Source organism: Mesoplodon mirus (assembly GCF_964341445.2).
Source record: "Mesoplodon mirus genome assembly, chromosome: 2".
Lineage (NCBI taxonomy): Eukaryota > Metazoa > Chordata > Mammalia > Artiodactyla > Ziphiidae > Mesoplodon > Mesoplodon mirus.
This window is the reverse complement of record NC_138977.1, coordinates 220,092,070-220,116,453: the sequence shown is the minus strand read 5'-3', so window position 1 is coordinate 220,116,453 and position 24,384 is coordinate 220,092,070. Positions and strand designations below refer to the sequence as shown.

Here is a 24,384-nt window from a genome sequence, read left to right as displayed (position 1 = left end):
GTGATCGTTTCCGAGATCTTTCCCTCCCAGAGTAGAGGACACTCTAAGAACAGCCCCGGAGCACAGTCCCCTTCTCCCCTATCCTGTCCTCAGGGAAAAGGGAGGCAGGAGCAGGGCTCCCAGCCACAGCACCTGAGAATTGCTGTGAGTCTTCACTACGGATTCCGGGTCCCTCCTTCCCCTCTAACTCATTAACTACAGGGTGGCACCAGGGAATCAGTAATTAAGAGAACAAGGGGGGCTTTCCTGGTGGCTCAGTGGTTGGGAATCCGCCTGCCAATGCAGGGGACGCGGGTTTGAGCCCTGGTCCGGGAAGATCCCCCATGCCGTGGAGCAACTAAGCCCGAGCGCCACAGCTAGTGAGCCTGCGCTCTAGAGCCCACGAGCCACAACTACTGAGCCCACGTGCCACAACTACTGAAGCCCGCATGACTAGAGCCCGTGCTCCGCAACAAGAGAAGCCACTGCAACGAGAAGCCCGAGCACTGCAACTAGAGAAGAGCCCGCATGCAGCAACAAAGACACAACACAGCCAAAAATGAAATACTAAAATAAAATAAAATAAAATGAACAAGGAAACCACCCCGCCCCCATGTACAGGTAACCTGAGGACCTGGAGAAAGGCGACAGGGGAAAATGCTGGGGACTCTCCCTTCCAAGCCCCCTTACTTCTGGGCTGGCCACAGGACAGAGGACACAGCGCTGGCCAGTGTAGAGGGACTCTGAGCACGCTCACTCCGGGAGGGAAGAAGAGTCTCGCGAACCACAGCTTTCAAGCTGGGCTCCGTTTGCACCGTCTGGAACTTGCTTTGCCAGAGACTGGATTAGTAACCCCTCACATACAAAACAGACCGGGGGCTGGGGAACAAATGCCTTCATTCCTGGCCGTTTTATTAGTGCCTCGAGATGTCGCATTTCCTTCACCTTAATGGAGCGTGAAATTAAAATATATGGATCCACAAAAACACCTGCCTTTTGTGAACTGGCTCGTACTGTTAATTATGTCTCCTAAGGATCCTGCCACACACTTCAGGTTATTACGCCCTTTGTGATTTTAATTACAATTTAATGAAAGCATTTACATGGCCTGTCTCAGGACTTTCAACTGAATAATCATCAGCATTAACAACGTTCTGTTCTTTGTTACTTTTCAGAGTCCTTCCATTTATCTTTAAATGTGTTTATATTAAATTTACATTTCACGGTCCAGAATTTTGTCATCATTAAGTGAAGTGTTAACTCTCTCACTTTCATTCTGCTTGCTATGCAGAGTATGGGGAAAACCGGAATCAAAGAAGTATACGGGCTGCATTGGGTGTTCTTTTTTTAAACAGTAGGTAGCAAAGGCTCCTTTTCCTGCATTTTTATTTTTGACTTTATTTTGAAAATGACGAAATTTTTAGTTAGATCAGAATATTGTTTAAAATTTTACATGAATTTCGGCTCTGGGTTTAGAATGATGTCTCATGAATTGCTATGACTTAGCGTTTAAAGTATCTCACATGTGTTTTCAAAGTTGCTTGTGAGTGTAACTGCTGCAATTTAAAAACATCTGACTTTGGAAGGATGTCACTTCAAGACTTCCGCTCCCCCGACCCCACAACAGGATGGTGGCTCCCTGGCTCGGTGCAGACACAGCTTTGGAAGGACCACAGCAGGAGGGCTGCACTGGGGCTCATTTGATAAGATCTTCACACACTTCCAGGCTGAGCCCGCAGCGGACGTGGCTGATCACAGACATCCTGATGGTTCCAACGGGCACACCCAGGGCAGAGCTATGCAGGTGACCACTTCTCCAGCCACTCGAGTCTTTCCAAATGCAGTCTGTTCCATGGACTGCTGGGAAGTGACAGTCTTCAGACACCAGAAACGCTTCGCATCGCAGCAGGCCCAGCAATCTGGAGAACCACTTGGGGCGCGTGACCAGAACTGAACGGAGGGACACCTGCTGCTTTGAAGAGAACCAGCCGGCTGAGGAGCGGCAGGCTCTGTACTGAGACTAAAAACGGTTCTCGACTGGCCGCTTTTAAACAGTTCAAAGAGCTGAGCAAGAGACAGCACACTGCTGACTGTGCTCTGGCACCTTCTGCCGCGCCCCATCATGCTGTAATGCCACCTGCCAGATAGGAATGGGGACGTGCCGCCACCGCCTGAAGAAGCTTTCAAGCACTGGGATCCTACAGGGGAAGAACTCCTACCTGGAGGCTGCTTACTCCATCGTCACCCAGCCGTTCCCTTGAAAGGATACAGTAGCCAGGGCCCTCAGAAAACTGCAGTGACCCCCTCCCCATGCTTGGGATCTTTATTTGCATCGTGTTTGGTGGAAGCCTATGCGTGAGCTTATTCATCTCACTTCCTTCTAGATTCAACGATGCAAAAAGCCCTGGAGATACTAAGGCTGTATCTCCAAGTTGCAAGTCCATTTCAGAGACATAAGCTGTGGCTGACTGTTGTGAAAGTTCTCAGCCTTTGCCCCCAGCTCCACACCTAGAACGACCACAGCCAGAGCTAGCGCTGGGCCAGCTGCTCACCCGGCGGCGGATGTGAGACTCACTGCAGCCCCGAATGACTTGTGTGCTGCACGGCCAACACCACGTCTTCCAGGTGGGACATTTTATTACGCTTTACAATCATGAAATCATCGGACGGTGGCTGAGATAGAAAACATTTCAGATGGAGGAATCGACCAAGCTGTGCCCGCCCACCCTTGCAGCCTCCTTCCAAACCCACAGGTCTCTCAGAGAATGTTCCTGGGTCCTTCCCCTGCAAATTCAGGAGAGCTGAAAGTAGACATTTAAAGTAGCAGGAACACCGTCGGCAAAATGGAAGCAGAAGGATAAGGTAGAGAAACAACTGATGAGGAACACACTACAGAAAACCTCTTCTACCGTGTTATGACAGGTGGTAGAGCGTGGCCTGGGCTCAGCGTCCATCCTCCGAGGTCCCAGTCATACGGGGCCCTCGGTGATCCCCTCAGGGGGCAGGCTGGCTGCGCTGTCGGCCGTGGGCCTCTCATCTTTCTTCAGCGACGGCGGGACTCGTAGGCTGACGTACGGTTTGTGACAAGCTGTGTTGGCCAGAGGTGGGTAGTGCTGTCTGTAGCAAATGTAGGCAAAAATGAGGCCAATGACTCCACCAACAAAAGAATCTAGGACAGAAGAGCAGAACCGGGAGAAACGCGTTATGATTCATTCAAATGTGGCCAGTTATGTTTTCCAGAAAGCACTTTTCCTACCAGCTTCAATGACTGGTTTGCTGATTGGACTCCCTGAAAGACTAAAGCAAAGAGAAACCTCACTGGATCTATAGATCTTGCGGCCTCTGCAAACTCTTATCATTTTAGAACTTAAACATCCCTTTTAAACGTGTACTTGAGTCTTCTCTTTATAGAATATGCAGCTGAACACAGCATGAACTCAGATTTGCCTTCTTGATTTTGAAAATCAAGTCCAAATTCTGGAAGAATTCCGGCCATCTCCATGGGATCTGGATACCCTCGGGGGCTGTCATTTCTTTTCCTTTAGCAAGTTCCCACTGGACTCCTGCAACGCTGCCGGTGCACCACAGAAGCCCAGCGGGGCCTCACAGTCAGTGATTTCCCAGGGATGAAATGAAACTTCTGAGTCACAAAGTGAATGAAACATTTTATGATACACCAGGATTGGCAAACTCGACAGTCCCGGCGGGAGGGGCCCAATGCCTCCAAAAAGCTGCAGATTTTGTCAAGTTGGAGGGTGCTAGGGGGGCAGACAAGACAGGAGAGGGTATCTGCGGGTGAAACAGGCCTCTTCACCACCTCTATGGCGGCCCCTTGCCAAAAAAGGCATTCAGCTGGTTCCCAGTAGAGACCCCATGAAAGCAGCCCAACCCAACAATCTTCACTGTGTGTGTTTGTGTGTGTGTGTGCTTGTGTGTGTGTGTGCATGTGTGTGTCATGTGCATGCATGCCCTTTAAACTGACTATGGGTTATTCTTGCCAAAAAGGTCCTAAAATAATGGAAGACCTCCCCTGATAAGAGAAACTTTGCACTCTCATGAAGGTCGCTGCCAGGCTGAACTGTCATCCTCCATTTGGGGGTTTCCACTTTCACCTTCATTACCTTGTTGAATCGCCCACACTTGCTATGGGCAGGGAGCATCAGCCCCATTTTACAGAAGAAATTCAGGCTCAGAGAGGCCAACAAACCTTCCATGGCCCCACCCCTTGTTAATGATGGAACTGGCCTTGAACTCTGGTGTCCCGACTCTGACCTGCACTGCTTCTCAAGGCTGTGCTCAAACCCTGGCAGGTTCATCCCAAGCTTTCTGTTGTCCCAGCTTTCAGAACACAGCAGGCCATGACCGAAGGGCAGTGCACCTGGGTTCAGATGGGGGACAACAGCTTTCCTTTACCAGTGACGGGGATGTTAAGTCTCCAGACCCTTCCCAGTAAGCCACACACTGTGTACTGACCTCAGTTTAAGTCACAAGCTGACTCTCCTGTGTCTCCTGCAGGGGAATTTGGGGTGGCTGTCAAAGAAATATATCTTCCAAGGAAACAAACTGTTCAACCCTTAGATATCTGCACCCCACTTATCAGCCCTTTTGTGATAGGTATTCTGGCTCCATCTAGAATAACGGGGATCATCTCTGAGGAAAATGACAATATTTTGGTATTTTATTATCTTTTGAAGAATTGCTTCTACCTTCAGCATTTTTACTAGACTAAGAGTAAAACGTTTAAAATCACTATAATAAATAGCTTTAAGCTCTTTCAAATAAATATAGTAATTTAGTGCATGTAATTTTATCTATAAACAGCATCAAAACAGGTAAGGAGCACTTCCGGGGAAGATGGCGGAAGAGTAAGACGCGGAGATCACCTTCCTGCCCACAGATACACCAGAAATAGAGCTACACATGGAACAACTCCTACAGAACACCTACTGTACGCTGGCAGAAGACCTCAAACCTCCCAAAAGGCAAGAAACTCCCCACGTACCTGGGTAGGGCAAAGCGGAGAGATTCCTGCACAGAGGATCGGTGCCAACCGACACTCACCAGCCCGAGAGGCTTGTCTGCTCGCCCACCGGGGCGGGCGGCGCTGGGAGCTGAGGCTCGGGCTTCAGTCAGAGTGCAGGGAGAGGACTGGGGTTGGTGGTGTGAACAGTCTGAAGGGGCTAATGCGCCACAGCTAGCTGGGAGGGAGTCCGGGAAAAAGTTTGGACCTGCCGAAGAGGCAAGAGACTTTTTCTTCCCTCTTTGTTTCCTGGTGCGCGAGGAGAGCGGATTAAGAGCGCTGCTTGGAGGAGCTCCAGAGACGGGCGCGAGCCACGGCTGAAAGCGCGGACCCCAGAGATGGGCGTGGGATGCTGGGGCTGCTGCCGCCGCCACGAGGCCTGTGTGCGAGCGCAGGTCACTGTCCACGCCCCCCTTCCGGGGAGCCTGTGCAGCCCGTCACTGCCGGGGTCCCGGGATCCAGGGACGGCTTCCCTGGGAGAACGCACGGCGCGCCTCGGGCTGGTGCAACGTCACGCGGGCCTCTGCCGCTGCAGGCTCCACCCGCACTCCGTGCCCCTCCCTGCCCCCCGGCCTGAGTGAGCCAGAGTCCCCGAAGAGGCTGCTCCTTTAACCCTTTCCTGTCTGAGCGAAGAACAGACGCCCTCCAGCGACCTACATGGATAGGTGGGGCCAAATCCAAAGCTGAGACACGGGAGCTGTGAGAACAAAGAAGAGAAAGGGAAATCTCTCCCAGCAGCCTCAGAAGCAGCGGATTAAAGCTCCACAATCAACTTGATGTACCCTGCATCTGTGGAATACATGAATAGACAACAAATCATCCCAAATTGAGGAGCCAGGAGTCAGTGCTGTGCCTCTGAGGTGGGAGAGCCAACTTCAGGACACTGTCCACAAGAGACCTCCCAGCTCCACATAATATCAAACGGCGAAAATCTTCCAGAGATCTCCATCTCCACACCAGCACCCAACTTCACTCAACGACCAGCAAGCTACAGTGCTGGACACCCTATGCCAAACAACTAGCAAGACAGGAACACAACACCACCCATTAGCAGAGAGGCTGCCTAAAATCATAAAAAGTCCACAGACACCCCAAAATACACCACCAGACGTGGACCTGTCCACCAGAAAGACAATATCCAGCCTCATCCACCAGAACACAGGCACTAGTCCCCTCCACCAGAAAGCCTACACAACCCACTGAACCAACCTTAGCCACTGGGGACAGACACCAAAAACAACGGGAACTACGAACCTGCAGCCTGCAAAAAGGAGACCCCAAACACAGTAACATAAGCAAAATGAGAAGACAGAAAAACACACAGCAGGAGAAGGAGCAAGATAAAAACCCACCAGACCTAACAAATGAAGAGGAAATAGGCAGTCTACCTGAAAAAGAATTCAGAATAATGATAGTAAAGATGATCCAAGATTCTATTTCCCAGATCCAAAATCTAGAAATAGAATAGATAAAATGCAAGAAACAGTTAACAAGGACCTAGAAGAACTAAAGATGAATCAAGCATTGATTTAAAACACAATAAATGAAATGAAAAATACTCTAGATGGGATCAATAGCAGAAAAACTGAGGCAGAAGAACGGATAAGTGAGGTGGAAGATAAAATAGTGGAAATAACTGCTGCAGAGCAAAATAAAGAAAAAAGAATGAAAAGAACAGAGGACAGTCTCAGAGACCTCTGGGACAACATTAAACGCACCAACATTCGAATTATAGGGGTTCCAGAAGAAGAAGAGAAAAAGAAAGGGACTGAGAAAATATTTGAAGAGATTATAGTTGAAAACTTCCCTAATATGGAAAAGGAAATAGTTAATCAAGTCCAGGAGGCACAGAGAGTCCCATACAGAATAAATCCAAGGAGAAATACGCCAAGACACATATTAATCAAACTGTCAAAAATTAAACACAAAGAAATCATATTAAAAGCAGCAAGGGAAAAGCAACAAATAACACACAAGGGAATCCCCATCAGATTAATAGCTGATCTCTCAGCAGAAACTCTACAAGCCAGAAGGGAGTGGCAGGACATAATTAAAGTGATGAAGGAGAAAATCCTGCAACCAAGATTACTCTACCCAGCAAGGATCTCATTCAGATTTGATGGAGAAATTAAAACCTTTACAGACAAGCAAAAGCTGAGAGAGTTCAGCACCACCAAACCAGCTTTACAACAAATGCTAAAGGAACTTCTCTAGGCAAGAAACACAACAGAAGGAAAATACCTACAGTAACGAACCCAAAACAATTAAGGAAATGGGAATAGGAACATACATATCGATAATTACCTTAAATGTAAATGGACTAAATGCTCCCACCAAAAGACACAGATTGGCTGAATGGATACAAAAACAAGACCCATATATATGCTGTCTACAAGAGACCCACGTCAGACCTAGAGACACATATAGATTGAAAGTAAGAGGATGGAAAAAGATATTCTATGCAAATGGAAATCAAAAGAAAGCTGGAGTAGCAATTCTTATATCAGACAAAATAGACTTTAAAATAAAGACTATTAGAAGACACAAAGAAGGACACTACATAATGATCAAGGGATCGATCCAAGAAGAAGATACAACAATTGTAAATATTTATGCACCCAACATAGGAGCACCTCAATACATAAGGCAAATACTAACAGCCATAAAAGGGGAAATCGACAGTAACACAATCATAGTAGGGGACTTTAACACCCCACTTTCACCAATGGACAGATCATCCAAAATGAAAATAAATAAGGAAACACAAGTTTAAATGATACATTAAACAAGATGGACTTAATTGATATTTATAGGACATTCCATCCAAAAACAACAGAATACACATTTTTCTCAAGTGCTCATGGAACATTCTCCAGGATAGATCATATCTTGGGTCACAAATCAAGCCTTAGTAACTTTAAGAAAATTGAAGTTGTATCAAGTATCTTTTCTGACCACAATGCTATGAGACTAGATATCAATTACAGGAAAAGATCTGTAAAAAATACAAACACATGGGGCTTCCCTGGTGGCGCAGTGGTTGAGAGTCCGCCTGCCGATGCAGGGGACACGGGTTCGTGCCCCGGTCTGGGAAGATCCCACATGCTGCGGAGCGGCTGGGCCCGTGAGCCATGGCCGCTGAGCCTGCACGTCCGGAGCCTGTGCTCTGCAACGGGAGAGGCCACAACAGTGGGAGGCCTGTGTACCACAAAAAAAAACAAAAACAAAAACAAAAATACAAACACATGGAGGCTAAACAACACACTACTCAATAACGAAGTGATCACTGAAGAAATCAAAGAGGAAATAAAAAAATACCTAGAAACAAATGACAATGGAGACACGACGACCCAAAACCTATGCAGCAAAAGCAGTTCTGAGAGGGAAGTTTATAGCAATACAATCCCACCTTAAGAAACAGGAAACATCTCGAGTAAACAACCTGAACCTGCACCTAAAGCAATTAGAGAAAGAAGAACAAAAAACCCCCAAAGTTAGCAGAAGGAAAGAAATCATAAAGATCAGATCAGAAATAAATGAAAAAGAAATGAAGGAAACGATAGCAAAGATCAATAAAACTAAAAGCTGGTTCTTTGAGAAGATAAACAAAATTGATAAACCATTAGCCAGACTCATCAAGAAAAAAAGGGAGAAGACTCAAATCAATAGAATTAGAAATGAAAAAGGAGAAGTAACAACTGACAATGCAGAAATACAAAAGATCATGAGAGATTACTACAAGCAACTCTATGCCAATAAAATGGACAACCTGGAAGAAATGGACAAATTCTTAGAAATGCACAACCTGCCAAGACTGAATCAGGAAGAAATAGAAAATATGAACAGACCAATCACAAGCACTGAAATTGAAACTGTGATAAAAAATCTTCCAACAAACAAAAGCCCAGGACCAGATGGCTTCACAGGTGAATTCTATCAAGCATTTAGAGAAGAGCTAACACCTATCCTTCTCAAACTCTTCCAAAATATAGCAGAGGGAGGAACACTCCCAAACTCATTCTACGAGGCCACCATCACGTTGATACCAAAACCAGACAAGGATGTCACAAAGAAAGAAAACTACAGGCCAATATCACTGATGAACATAGATGCAAAAATCCTCAACAAAATACTAGCAAACAGAATCCAACAGCACATTAAAAGGATCATACACCATGATCAAGTGGGGTTTATTCCAGGAATGCAAGGATTCTTCAATATACGCAAATCAATGTGATACACCATATTAACAAATTGAAGGAGAAAAACCATATGATCATCTCAATAGATGCAGAGAAAGCTTTCGACAAAATTCAACACCCATTTATGATAAAAACCCTGCAGAAAGTAGGCATAGAGGGAACTTTCCTCAACATAATAAAGGCCATATATGACAAACCCACAGCCAGCATCGTCCTCAATGGTGAAAAACTGAAACCATTTCCACTAAGATCAGGAACAAGACAAGGCTGCCCACTCTCACCACTCTTATTCAACTTAGTTTTGGAAGTTTTAGCCACAGCAATCAGAGAAGAAAAGGAAATAAAAGGAATCCAAATTGGAAAAGAAGAAGTAAAGCTGTCACTGTTTGCAGATGACATGATACTATACATAGAGAATCCTAAAGATGCTACCAGAAAACTACTAGAGCTAATCAATGAATTTGGTAAAGTAGCAGGATACAAAATTAATGCACAGAAATCTCTGGCATTCCTGTACACTAATGATGAAAAATCTGAAAGTGAAATCAAGAAAACACTCCCATTTACCATTGCCACAAAAAGAATAAAATATATAGGAATAAACCTACCTAAGGAGACAAAAGACCTGTATGCAGAAAATTATAAGACACTGATGAAAGAAATTAAAGATGATACAAATAGATGGAGAGATATACCATGCTCCTGGATTGGAAGAATCAATATTGTGAAAATGACTCTACTACCCAAAGCAATCTACAGATTCAATGCAATCCCTATCAAACTACCACTGGCATTTTTCACAGAACTAGAACAAAAAATTTCAAAATTTGTTTGGAAAAACAAAAGACCCCGAATAGCCAAAGCAATCTTGAGAATGAAAAACGGAGCTGGAGGAATCAGGCTCCCTGACTTCAGACTATACTACAAAGCTACAATAATCAAGACACTGTGGTACTGGCATGAAAACAGAAAGATAGATCAATGGAACAGGATAGAAAGCCCAGAGTTAAACCCACGCACATATGGTCACCTTATCTTTGATAAAGGAGGCAGGAATGTACAGTGGAGAAAGGACAGCCTCTTCAATAAGTGGTGCTGGGAAAACTGGACAGGGACATGTAAAAGTATGAGATTAGATCACTCCCTAACACCATACACAAAAATAAGCTCAAAATGGATTAAAGACCTAAATGTAAGGCCAGACACTATCAAACTCTTAGAGGAAAACATAGGCAGAACACTCTATGACATAAATCACAGCAAGATCCTTTTGGACCCACCTCCTAGAGAAATGGAAATAAAAACACAGATAAACAAATGGGACCTAATGAAACTTCAAAGCTTTTGCACAGCAAAGGAAACCATAAACAAGACCAAAAGACAACCCTCAGAATGGGAGAAAATATTTGCAAATGAAGCAACTGACAAAGGATTAATCTCCAAAATTTATAAACAGCTCATGCAGCTCAATAGCAAAAAAACAAACAACCCAATCCAAAAATGGGCAGAAGACTTAAATAGGCATTTCTCCAAAGAAGATATACAGACTGCCAACAAACACATGAAAGAATGCTCAACATCATTAATCATTAGAGAAATGCAAATCAGAACTACAATGAGATATCATCTCACACCAGTCAGAATGGCCATCATCAAGAAATCTAGAAACAATAAATGCTGGAGAGGGTGTGGAGAAAAGGGAACACTCTTGCACTGCTGGTGGGAATGTGAATTGGTACAGCCACTATGGAGAACGGTATGGAGGTTCCTTAAAAAACTACAAATAGAACTACCATATGACCCAGCAATCCCACTACTAGGCATATACCCTGAGAAAACCATAATTCAAAAAGAGACATGTACCAAAATGTTCATCGCAGCTCTATTCACAATAGCCCGGAGATGGAAACAACCTAAGTGTCCATCATCGGATGAATGGATAAAGAAGATGTGGCACATATATACAATGGAATATTACTCAGCCATAAAAAGAAACGAAACTGAGCTATTTGTAATGAGGTGGATAGACCTAGAGTCTGTCATACAGAGTGAAGTAAGTCAGAAAGAGAAAGACAAATACCGTATGCTAACACATATATATGGAATTAAAAAAAAAATGTCATGAAGAACCTAGGGGTAAAACGGGAATAAAGACACAGACCTACTTGAGAATGGACTTGAGGATATGGGGAGGGGGAAGGGTAAGCTGTGACAAAGTGAAAGAGAGGCATGGACATATATACACTACCAAACGTAAGGTAGATAGATAGTGGGAAGCAGCCGCAGAGCACAGGGAGATCAGCTCGGTGCTTTGTGACCGCCTGGAGGGGTGGGATGGGGAGGGTGGGAGGGAGGGAGATGCATGAGGGAAGGGATGTGGGAACAGATGTATATGTATGACTGATTCACTTTGTTATAAAGCAGAAACTAATTTAAAAAAATGCACTAAAATTAAAATTTTAAAAACCTTCATGACATTATAGACGATTCTAGATTAGAGTTATTTTAGAAAATATTTCAATTTTTGGATTGTCAATAATTATTGAGTGTTCTCCTCTTATGTTCTACCTATTTACTTATTTTTTTACTTTCTGTTCATAAAGTATTTCAAAACAACTGCAACATGCTACTGACTAATAGAAGCCTTCAGAAACTTACAACACCCATATATCAAAACGTTGCATGGAAAATCAGTGAATCTCTAAATTCCTCCAGACATATGGTTTACAATTAAGTTGTTTATTGCTGAATAAACATTAATCTCCGACAAAGGCAGCAAGTGCCGTTTCTCCACCTCTAGATGTTTTCTAATTCATATTCTTCGGCTGAAAGCAAACACATCAGTTTGAATTTGCTTTACTCCTACATACTCTCAGTTTGGCAAGCCATAAAGCCTTGCAATTGATTTTTGTCATTATTATTCTGTATTATCAATTTGGGTACTCTATCAAAATCAGCAGGTTGGGCTTTATAATTTAACTGCTTAATAATAAACATGAAGTAATACAAGCCTAAAAAAAAAAAAAGAAATCTAGAAACAATAAATGCTGGAGAGGGTGTGGAGAAAAGGGAACACTCTTGCACTGCTGGTGGGAATGTGAATTGGTACAGCCACTATGGAGAACAGTATGGAGGTTCCTTAAAAAACTACAAATAGAACTACCATATGACCCAGCAATCCCACTACTAGGCATATACCCTGAGAAAACCATAATTCAAAAAGAGACATGTACCAAAATGTTCATTGCAGCTCTATTCACAATAGCCCGGAGCTGGAAACAACCTAAGTGTCCATCATCGGATGAATGGATAAAGAAGATGTGGCACGTATATACAATGGAATATTACTCATCCATAAAAAGAAACGAAACTGAGCTATTTGTAATGCGGTAGATAGACCTAGAGTCTGTCATACAGAGTGAAGTAAGTCAGAAAGAGAAAGACAAATACCGTATGCTAACACATATATATGGAATTTAAGAAAAAAAAATGTCATGAAGAACCTAGGGGTAAAACAGGAATAAAGACACAGACCTACTTGAGAATGGACTTGAGGATATGGGGAGGGGGAAGGGTAAGCTGTGACAAAGCGAAAGAGAGGCATGGACATATATACAGTACCAAATGTAAGGTAGATAGGTATTGGGAAGCAGCTGCATAGCACAGGGAGATCAGCTCGGTGCTTTGTGACCACCTAGAGGGGTGGGATAGGGAGGGTGGGAGGGAGGGAGAGGCAAGAGGGAAGGGATGGGGGAACAGATGTATATGTATGACTGATTCACTTGGTTATAAAGCAGAAAAAAAAAAAACAGGTAAGGAACACAGGCATTCCTATGATGGCAGAATGAAGGTCTACTGTGTGCAGAACAGGTGCCCAGACCCTGCTCTGGCATCTGAGGGTGGACACAGCTGCTAGGGATTGTTTCCCAAGTGCAAATATTGGGTTGGCCAAAAAGTTTGTTTGGGTTTTTCCATAACATCATATTCCATAACAATAGATGAGGTTGTCTGCCTGATTAGATGCCTTCCCACTGCTCTTAGGGACTTGATTAAGCCCCTACGGCCTTCAAAGCCACAAAGCTGGTCCTGCCAACCTCTCAGCCATCCCCGTCCCCTGACTCTGCTGCAGCCACCGTCTTCCTTCTGTTTCTCCAATAGTTCTGCTTCCTCCCCCTTCTGCCCTTCCATACTGGGAATCCCTTCCCTTCATCTCACCTATTCAATTTCTACTCATCCTTCCAAGCTCAACTCAACATCCTTGTGCAAGGATGCATCACCTGACCTCCAGACTAGACCCTGTCTCCCAGGGATACACTTTCATTAGCCCCTGGGGGATAAGAATGGCAAATAGTTCCGAGCTGTGCAATGATGTAATGTTTAACACTGGACTCTACACTCCACCAGGGCAGGGGCCTCTGTCTGGGTCATTGGCTGTTGATTCCTCAGTGCCTGGAACAGCACTTTGCTCACCTTACGCAGAATTAAGTTGGCGGAAGGAAGTGGATGAATGAATACGTGCACAGTAACTGGGGGCTAGATTCTGGTTACTGTCCTGTGGTGTCCTGTGTGGGCCACGTTCCCCTCTCTGGGCCTCAGTTCCCTCATTAGGAGCAAGTGCATGGCCGCTGAGAGGCCTTCTTATGTGAGTGTCCCAGGAATTTGGTCCCCAGGGTCAGCCTACTGAGACTGCCTTCAGATCATTTGGAAACTGCCAAGGCATATCCAGAAAGTAGGTCCTATTCTTGATTGGGATAAAACATCTCTTACAAACAAAGGTCATTCTAACAGGTCAGAGAGAGAATGAATAACTGTAGCTACTTCCTCTCCATAGGAGTGCAAACACGGTGAGACTGTGGCCACCACCTGGCAGAAAAGCGAGGCAAACAGATTAGTGGCCACTCAGCCCTGGTGAGTAGCCTCCAAGGTAGTAGGGGAGGAGAGGACCATCGGAGAGATATCAGTGAGACCCAGGGGCCCATTCTTGCTCCCAGAGCAGGCATCTGGGGCCATGGTAAGGTATCCAGCATCTACTCTCACCCCCGGCCTGAGAATCCTCCCAGCTGAGGAATCCTCGACAAAGACACTGCAGCCCTGACCAGGGCAAGTCACTGCACCTCGGAGCCTCAGTCTCCCTAGCTCTCAAACGCAAATTTCAATATCCACGTCATAGAGTCGTGACAATGATTTAATGAGAACTGCTTCTGAGCAGTATATCCCAGAGCACAACACAAAACAAGACCTTAAAATACATTGTCTAAAAAAGTAGTGTCTACCACTGTTCCTCCGTTCCTCTCCGGCACTACTGGGGGCTTTCTAGTCCTTCCCCATCCTTCTTCTCACACACCAAGTCAGCCGTCTACAGTTGTCATCTCTTTAGCATGGCCAAACTTTCACAGCATTTTAAATAAACACGTGAACTTAGAAAACATTTGTCACCCAAGAAACTGGAAAGTGATATGTACTATGAATTCCTCAGTGGAGTCACAAGCATAATTAATGCGATTAAATCAAATTCCTTAAATTGAGAAACTCTTCACAAAGCCTGTGGCCAGCAGCCTGTGAAAAGTGCCAGGGCTTTTTCCAGTTCAAGGCCTTAGAGTCACACTATTGTTTTGTTTTTCCAATAGCCCCAGAGAACAGCCCCACAGGGTGTTATTTTTATTAGTATCTGAAATGATCCAGGACAACTGCATTTAAGCCATTGACTACTGAACAGATCACACAGCAAAACCTACAAATAATGCCATTTGACTTTCTATTTTCTGTGACAAGGCATTTTATTAGGTGCATCACTGACCAAAAGACATCAAATCATTCTGAGTATATGTTCCCCAGGCTGACTGGTGCGGCAGCAACCAGAGAATGGTGATTGCTGTCAATGTTGTTTTCCCATTTAATGGCATGAATAAAAAGTGGTATCATAGGTGCCACCACAGTTATCAGAAGGAACCAGGGCAATGAAAGGTCTAGCGAAGGCGCCTTCTCAGCACAGTCATCCAGGGCTTTGTTTATCACAAAGGTGGTGAACAAGATTCACAAAATGACTTACTTTATGAGAGAGAATGCCACCAAGTGCCACTTGATGAAATCACATTCACATTCTGTAGAGCGTGTGCTGACAGAAAAGCAGGCAGGGGACAAGTGGGCCTTTATTAGGGAAAGAAACTACTTGGGATTGACTTCACCCCAAATATGGTAGCATGGGACGGGGTGGGGCTGTGATTCAGTGGGGGCACATGTGGAGCTCCGTGTCCCCGGAGTACACACGCTGCAGTCTCCTCACTCAGCCTTCATGTCATTCATCCATCACGTATGTTGCATGGGGATCAGGTGTCAGGCGTGATGCCCGGTCCTAGGACACGAGGCTGAACAAAACAGACATGTTCCCAGTCCTAGGGGAAGTGACAGTCGTATCAGTGAGCTGCAGCTATAGTGCGCGCCATGAGGGAGAAGGTGGGTCTGTGAGATCGGCCAGCAGAGCGCCCTGGCTTGTCTGGACCGGGGGAGTTTCACTGACGCCAAGAGCCACCAGCCAGCCCTGCAGGATAACCAGGTGTGAAGCCGGGGGAGGGGGAAGTGGAGGCAGGGAGGAGGAAGGAAGGGGCGTGGCAAGTCTGAGAAACTGAAGGAAGGTCCATCTTCTCTCAGGGGGTGGTGTCATTATAAGTCTATAGGACGTAAGTTGACTAGGCTTCTGGTGTGGGCTGGAAAAGAAGGGTGTTCCACGTCCCCTCAGCCTGGACCAGGGTCCCCACTGGCTCTCTGGGCTGCTGCCTGTGCACCTCTCAGCCCACATCTACCTCTCGGTGTTGACTCGCACCTTGACTGCCTCACCTTCATTTCCCCAGAGCCCAGCAGACATTCAGTAAATGTTTGGTGAACTGAGATGCACTGAATAACATTTACAAGACGCACTAAAGAACAGACACCACCAGCCACAAAAGGCCACATATTGTGTGATGCCCAGAATATGCAATGTCCAGAAGAGGGAGATCCAGAGAAAGAAAGTAGATTCATGGCTGCCAGGGGCTGCAGTGGATGGAAGATATGAACATTTTCTGGAATTGGATGGTGGTGATGGTTGTACAACTCTGAAGATACTAAAAACTTCTGAATTGTGCACTTTAAAAGGGAGAATTTATGAATTATGAGTTATGAATTATACCTCAACAAAGCTATTTAAAAGGGGAGGTTAGAATCAACACCTAGTATGCTCCAATGGTAGTAGAAAGAGGGCTAGACTTTGAATCAGGCAACCTGGATTTGAATCCTTACCCATAAAATGGGCATGACCCCAACCCCTTCTCATGAGGTCAAAGGACAGGAAAGGGTCTCATGGAGTCTGGCCTACTGAGTGCCAGCCCTGCTCACCTGCTCTGACACAAACAAGCAGAAAGGCTTCTGAAGATGTGCTGTCAAGTCCTTGGGAGGAACACATCCTTCTCTGTTGCCATGGCAACAACCAACATCACTCAGCTGGTGTGACTTGGGACCTTGTGTGCCTTGGGCTCTATGACCCAAGACCCTAGGGTAAATACCAGCTCTGGATAACTCAACAACCTCACATGATTGTTTCTGTTCTTTTTATTCTACTACTAATGAAGCGTCCTGTTTTTGTGACTTTGAGTTTCTATAAAAGAACTTACATAGCACAGAATGCACAATCCACCTGGTATACTGTAAGCTGGCAGGGCAGCGCCAAGTCTGTCTACCTCAATACTGTGCCCCCATCAGAGAATGCCTGGCACACAGGCAACATAATGAATGAGTGAATGGATGAACTGTAAAGTTCACTTCTTTTGTTCCTTTTTGAAGAGAAAGAACTTGCAAAGAATAATTTTAGTAAAACCAGTGTATAGAAAAAATGATACTAGTAAGAAAGGAATATGATTTAGCCAAAGTCATTCATTCATTCGTTCCACACATATTTATTGAGCACCGTTATGCATCAAGAATTGTTCCTCCAAAAGATATGCTGAAGTCCTAACCCCCAGTACCTCAGAATATAGCCTTATTTGGATATAGAGTCTGTACAAGGATGAGCAGGTTAAAATCAGATCAGTAGAACGGGCTCTAATCTAATAATGACTGGTGTCCTTATAAAAAGGAGAAATTTGGACACAGGGACAGACACACATGGAGGGAACATGATGTGAAGAAACACAATGAAAATACCATGTAAAGATGGAGGCAGAGACTGGAATTATGCCTCCATAAGCCAAGAAATATCTGGGGCTAAGAAGCTGGAAGAGGCAAGGAAGGCTCTTTCCCGGACAGGTGTCAGAGGGAGTGTGGCTGGCCAACACCTTGATTTTCCGCTTCTAGCCTCCAGGACCATGAGATGATTTCTATTCTTCCAAGCCACTCAGTTTGTGGAACTTTGTTACAGCAGCCCTAGGAAACTAACACAAGTACCTACTAAGTGTCATGCCAACAAAAGAGACACAAATCCCTGCACACAGAGAGAGTATATTCTAGTACAGAGCTCAGCAAACTATGTGCACCATTCATTTACATGCTGTCTATAGCTGCTTTCACGCCACCATTGCCAACTTGAGGAGCTACAACAGAGACTGTATGACCCACATAAAGCCTAAGATATTTACTATCTGACCCTTTACAGAAAAAGTTTGCAGACTCCTACTCAAGTAGATAAGAATGGACAATAATCAATACTAAGAAATGACTTAGTTTGTCAGACGGTGGCAATAAATGAGCAAAAGTGAGAGCCACAGGAAGTGTGGTGGACGGGCTGCGATTTCAGCAGAATGGTCACTTAAGACAGCCTCACTCAAGCTAAGATTAGGAGGGGGAAGGGAAGGAGCCACACACACATCTGAGAGAAGAGCATTCCAGGCACGGGAGAGAGCCAGTGCAAAGGTCCTGAGGTGGGAAAGTGCTGGCATGAACAAGGAGGGGCAGCGCAGAATACTGACAGGGAGGCAGGAACTGAGGGACCAGATCTTAACGCCACTGCAGGACCTGGGCTTTGACGCTGACAGCAGTGGGGAGTGACCAGGGGCTTTTCGCGGAGGTGAGGCACCACGTGTGACAGGGCTTTAAAGGCTCGTTCTGGCTGCAGTGTGAGGGGCGAAGGAGGAAGGAGGGAGGATGGTAGCAGGGCTTCAGCAATAACCCAGGCAACAGGTGAGGGTGGACTACAGTGGGAGAAGGAAGTTGGATTCTAGAACTATTCTGAACATAGAGCCAACAGAAGAAACCAGAGAAAATCACAGCAAACAGAGGGGAGCTTCCCTGGAATAAATGAAGCCAGGCGGTCAACGAGACTTGGGAGCAGCCAAAACCTATCTTCCCTGGGAACTAAGAAATGAGGGACGCCAGGGCAGAGGGCAGAGGGCAGAGGGCCTGGCTGAGAAAGCCTCTCTTGAGGCCCAAAGCTCTCTGTCCAGTGGGTTCTGATTAAAAGGGAGGGGGCGGCCTGGGGCTGCAGACTGCTCGAGCCCTCCCCCGGGGATGCCCTGGGTATGAAGGCAGAGATGGGCAGGCTCATGGGCAGTCAAGGCTCAGAGGTCCCCAGACCCCAAGCAGCAGCATTGGGCAGCTGAAGACGAGTGTGAATGCAGACCCCACCACCCGGGACAGCTGACTGCAGAGGGAAGATGAGGGGAGATGACGGGGGATCTCGGAGGGAGAACCTCAGTGTTCTTGCTCTATGTAAGGCTGGTGGGTTCTGGTGGGAACAATGGTTTCATTCCAAAAGTCTCCTTTTCAAGTCACTTCATTTAGAAAATTTAGAGATTGCTTCTGACAGCCCAAGGGAGGGAGGCCTGGTGAACAGTGTGTGTCCCTCAACTGTGTGTGTGGGGGGGGGGGAGAGGAGGGAGCAGCCTCTACCTGGCTTTTTAGTGTGGCTCATGTACAGTCGGGCACAGTGTCCCTGTCCCCAAACACCCCATCTGCAGAGACTGGAAACTACACGTAAATTCATTTCACATCACAGACCCTTCACAGCCCGGTCAGAGAAACCTGGCAAAGGCAATGGCACCATCCTGAAATTTTCAGCCCAGTCAAGCATGGTATCTGTGACTGACATGGATGCATTCCAGCCTCAGGCTGGGTGGAAACAAATGACTGCTTCCTCCCTTGAGACACGGTTTTCTGGATCATATTCAGAGGGAGGTGCTCTTTCTTATGACGAAACACTACACAGGCACTCAGGGCTGCTTCAAATGACCTATGATTAGAGAATCAGTGTTGGTTACAAGGCTACCTGAAAGCTGGAGTCACACAAGGAAAGCCTGGATGCAGATACAGGGATCTGAGGGCAGAGGCAGCTCCTTATTAAGTCCATTAATGGAGAAAAACAACGCACTCCTGACCCTTCTAGCGATAACTGTCCACTGACTGGAAGCCACACACACACAAGACTGTGAGTTGGGGCAGAAGAGAGTTCAATGAGGCGCTCTGTTCTTTCTGTGCGTTTTTCTCTCCAGATGTTCTTCCCAGCATGGAAATTCCACAAGTTTTAACTCTGAAAACACACAGTTAATCACAAAGGTAAGCTTCTTTGTGAAGCACTGGCCCTGTGGTTGGCATCACCCATGGACTCTCTAGCTTCTGGTTGACCAGAAAGCCAGCATGTCACAAAGACGTGGAGGACCTTAGCCAGATAAAGATTTATTATCCAGCCAGTGCTTTTATTTCTGAAGAGGTCCTGCTAAGTGTTTCGCTGCCCCTCCAGACCACGGCCTGTGCCCTCCTCACTTAATGAAACAACAGACTTGTGTGTTTGGAGTGGAGCTGGAAAGGCAGAAAAGACCAGAAGGGCGTCGATAACAGAAAACCACTATGATAATGAACAGAGCAAAGCGTTTGAGATATGGGCTATTTACTGTATATGAATATGTAATCGAGTAACTGGATATCCTTCCACATCAGGCGCAGTTGCTTAAATCAAAACTGGAATGGAGTCATAAAAATCTCATAATATTAATGTTGCTAACTAAAGTCTATAATGAGAGGTTCTCAGGTTGTGCTGCTGCCTATGGGTCTCCCCGTGAATTCTCATCATGACAGATGACCCCCGCCCATGGTCACTGAACAGCTCAGTCCACCAAAGAGCAACAACTTACTAATCTCGGTCGGGCATCCTGCCTCAAACACCCACCTGCACAGCAGTCGAAGGCCTCACTATCCATCCCTTCTCCAAGCTGGAAACCTTGGCAGCCTCTTTGATTACTCCCTGAATAAGTGAGTGTTGAATGAATACAATTTGCCACTCACTCAACATGGCGTCTTCTTAACACGTAATAAGGGAAAGAAAGATGGAGCTGAGATGTGGCTACAGGTCAGGCTTTCTCAACCTCAGCAAGAGACATTCGGGGCTGTGGGGAAGGTGCTATCTTGTGCACTGTAGGATGTTTAATAGCATCCCTGGCCTCTATCTACCATATGCCAGTAGCACCCACCACAAACACCACCTCTACTTGTGAAGATGTCTCCAGTCATTGCTAAATGTCCCCTGGGAGGTTCAGTTGCCCCCCCATTGAGACCACTGGTATAGACAGTGATGGATGGCCTCATAAAGGGGAATTCAGGTGAAATAAGCCTGACTCAGAGCCCATTAGAGGATCCAAGGAAAGGCACACTCCACTCCTGGCTGACTCCAGGGTACAAACTGAACAGACGATGGCACAGCTGAATGGATAGTTGGGCCACACCCACGACCTGTACCAACTGAGGCACGTTCAGTTTTGGCTGCAGGAGTCTACCATGATGCAATTTTGGTTTGACCCCCCCCATCCCAAGTATGGCCCTAAACACCACTGATCATACATTCTCTTGCTTTGCTTTCCCATCAGCCCACAGAGCATTAATATTCTCCCTCTACTGCTCCAAGTTCCTTTCTGTGCCAGTTGGATAGAATGGGTGTGAAGCCCTGTTGCCAGCAGGCCTCGAGTGCACCAGCTACATCAGAAGTCCAGCATCTCCCCAAAGCCAAGAGCTGTGATCCTGCATCCTTTCATGACACGCCAGCCGCAGCTCGGTAATGAGTAACAGAAGAGCATTTAATAGAGGCCAACCTCACGTCTTAGGTTTTCAAGACACAATCACTACCCTAAAGCTCTTACTACCTTCCAAGAGGAAGCCCAAATCTCTTCAACTCTAAAACCCTTAATCATTTCTCAGATCCTAAGTGGCTGAATACAAGTGGAAACCAGGGATTCACAGCTTACAAATAGACCATGTTCCAAAAGCGTGTCCACCTCGAAATCAGTGGTTTGGGAAACACACACATCCTTCTTTAGAAATGATGCACTAAGCATCGACAATACTGATTCACATTTGTGCAATACATTTTCATTTACAAAGTACACTCAGATCCATTATTTCATTCAGCCTGTGAAACGGCTCTGGGAAATATTGGGGGATTATTGTTCCCACGTTCAGGAGAAGAAACTACAGTTTACAAGGATCAATGAGAAGCAGTCCGTGAAATGCCATCTAGCCCATAACAGTTCTCATGGGGAAATGCCCTAATCACATGCGCCGCAATGATTCTGTTGGAAAATAGTCCTAGTTCCGAGGGGGCGATGGTTATGCCCTTGTGTTGTTGGCACAGTGATCCTCTCCCTGCCCCCCTCTCATTACGTGGCCTCCTATATCCAGAACTGCATCCAAGTCACTGATAAAAGCAGAGAACAAGGGAGGGCTCAGGATCCAGACTGATGGGCCTCGACTGACTGCCCCCATCAGCATGGCCTCAAGATCCCGATCAGTACTTGATGCCTCCACCTGTCCAGACTGTGCATCAGTCTCCCTTTCCCCCTTCCCCACCCAAGGCTGAAGCTGGAGGGCTCATGACACCCAGAGCGTGAGTTCCAGGAGGGTGGAGGGTGGAGCCGAGGCCAGAGAAGGAGCACAAGGCGGCCGAAGAAGGTGGGGCAAAGGCACCTCCAACCAGGAGCCCCCTCACCTCTAGCCTCAACTGCAGCCACACTACTACTGGAACACCCGGGAAGAGGTGAGAAGAGGGCGGTCAGAAAAGGGGCAGGAGGGGAACGGTGCCTGCTGACAGTAGGAAGGCAGGAAAGGAAGAGCAGGGGGAGGCCACAGACCAATCGTGGAAGGCCATTCGTCCAGGGAAGCTGGATTAGGCACATTTAATTCAGTGCATTTGCTGAAAGCTGACACAGTGGAGCTCTCCATGGTAATTCTCAGACTTCATCAGAATTAACAAACTGGCTTGTTAACAATGCAGATTCCTGGCCGCCACTCCAGACCCACCCCCAAGAATCCAGTTCCTAGCTGCGAGTGGCCTGATCCAGGTGATCTGAGGATTGGCCTTTGGGAAACACAGCCCTAGAGCCTGCACTCCTGGAGGCCACATGTCCTGTGGACGTCGCCTCTGCCTCTGCTCCCTTTCTTGCTGTGGCAGATGCTACTGTGGCCCAGTCAAGCTGAGAGCTGCAGCTGATCTGCAGAGGGGCATGGCATGGTTTAGTTTTATTCCAGGAACAAGCCCCTCACTTGTTCTGTGTTGTTTTGACTTTGCACAGATACCCCAGGACTGATACATACAGGTAAGCCTCACTCAGCCTTGCAGTGGCTGCTGGCATCCATCTCTGGGCTGGACATGGTGACAGATATGTCCTTGTGGGATGGATTTGAGATGTGAAAGGAGCCAACAACCACTTGGCATCGAGTCTGAGATGGAGGCAAGGGGTCCAGCAGGGAAGTCCATCTAAGTCTGTGACTGAGGGCCTGCCATCCTAGCAGGACCTGAGGGGTCTACTGGAGCATGAAGGATGGGGAGGAACTCCGATTCTGTCCCCAGCAAGGACAGTATGAAGGCCAGAACTCACCTGAACAGGTGTATTTTCTTTAAAACTGTGTCTGCTCTGTCATTTCAGCCTACTCTGGTTTCTCACAGTGGGCACTTACCTCTCACCAGTAGGTGCATGTCTCCCCCCTTCCCTGCAGGAAAGAGGCAGACGGCCCAAGGACTGGGCGGGCCCCAGGCAGGAACTCACCTTGCCAGTGATGCTTGTAGTCGCACATGCGGGACAGGGCGATCATCATGGCGCAGTACAGGGGCAGGATGGCAGCACAGAGCCGCCAGCTCTTCCCCCGCCCACTCTCGGTGAAGCAGTGAAGCTTGCCAGCCAAGTAAAACGTCGTGAAGCCAAGTCCTGAAAAGGCGACTGCCGAAGAGAAACAGCAGGTGTTACTCTAGCAGATGGGAAGCAGCAGGGACACAGGGCACCCTGAGCATTCTGTCTGCCATCTTGCACACTACCAGGGCCAAGGCCATGTTGGCACCGGGCACCATCTAGGCAATCTGTGCCCTTGCTAGAACCACGCTGGTATGAGAATGAGAATAGGTCAACAATGAGAATGACCTTCCAGGCTTGCATGTGATCAAAATCTATTCTATTTCATTCATTCATTCATGAAACAATGACTTAATGGGTGTCTACTGTGTGCTAGACAGGCACTGATCAAGGTGGGGGGAATAAAAAGATGCCTCGGAGTCTGTATCTGGTCTCAAGGGGCTCACGGTCTGAACGAAGGTGATGGCCACGCTAATAGAGAGTTTCAACACAATGTGTTGAGTTCTACAAGAAAAAAGAGTGCATGCAAAACAAATGACTGTGATGACAGCATAGCTTTGAAGGGAGAGGGAAAGTAAGGAATTCTTGGCTTGGTGGCGTTCAGTGAACCTGCAACAGTAAGTGCCGTGGAGAAGTGAGCTTGACAGAGAAGCCAGTGATGACAAATTCCTTATTTTCTCTTAAAAATTATGGTTATTAATGTTTAGAATTGCAAAGACAACTCATAGCTGTGCTGAATCCACTGTCGACAGTGTGGAGTCGGGGGTAGTATGTGAACCCCAAGCTTTCCATCCAGTCAGGTTTAAACCACAGTTGAACTCAGTGAGTAAGGTGGGTCTTCTGTGGGCTTAGAACTATGGTCCTCAACCCCGGCTATACAAGGAGTCACCTTAAAACCTGGGAAGTTTTCAAAACTACTGGTAGCCAGGTATCATCATCAGACATTCTGTTTGCACTGGTCTGGAGTGGACCTTAGTGGTGTGCGTGCGTGCGTGCCTGTGTGTGTGTGCGTGTGTGTGTGTGTGTGTGTGTGTGGACTCCCCAGGTGATTCTATTTTTTAAAAAATATTTATTTATTTATTATTATTTTTTGGGCTGCGTTGGGTCT

General features: G+C 46.4%; 1 protein-coding gene across 3 annotated transcripts in view; it reads right to left on the bottom strand.

Moving 5' to 3' along the window:
- Positions 1-2,601: 2,601 nt before the first annotated feature.
- PLPP4 (phospholipid phosphatase 4) overlaps positions 2,602-24,384 on the bottom strand; it is a 138,393-nt gene continuing 116,610 nt past the window's right edge. For all 3 annotated transcript variants that reach the window (XM_082635985.1, XM_082635987.1, XM_082635986.1), the window contains 2 exons: positions 23,196-23,366; positions 2,602-3,148 (listed from right to left, as the gene is read on the bottom strand). In XM_082635985.1, the coding sequence (XP_082492111.1) occupies positions 2,949-3,148; positions 23,196-23,366 (371 nt within the window). In that variant the 3' untranslated portion in view covers positions 2,602-2,948. The remainder of the gene's footprint in view (positions 3,149-23,195; positions 23,367-24,384) is intronic.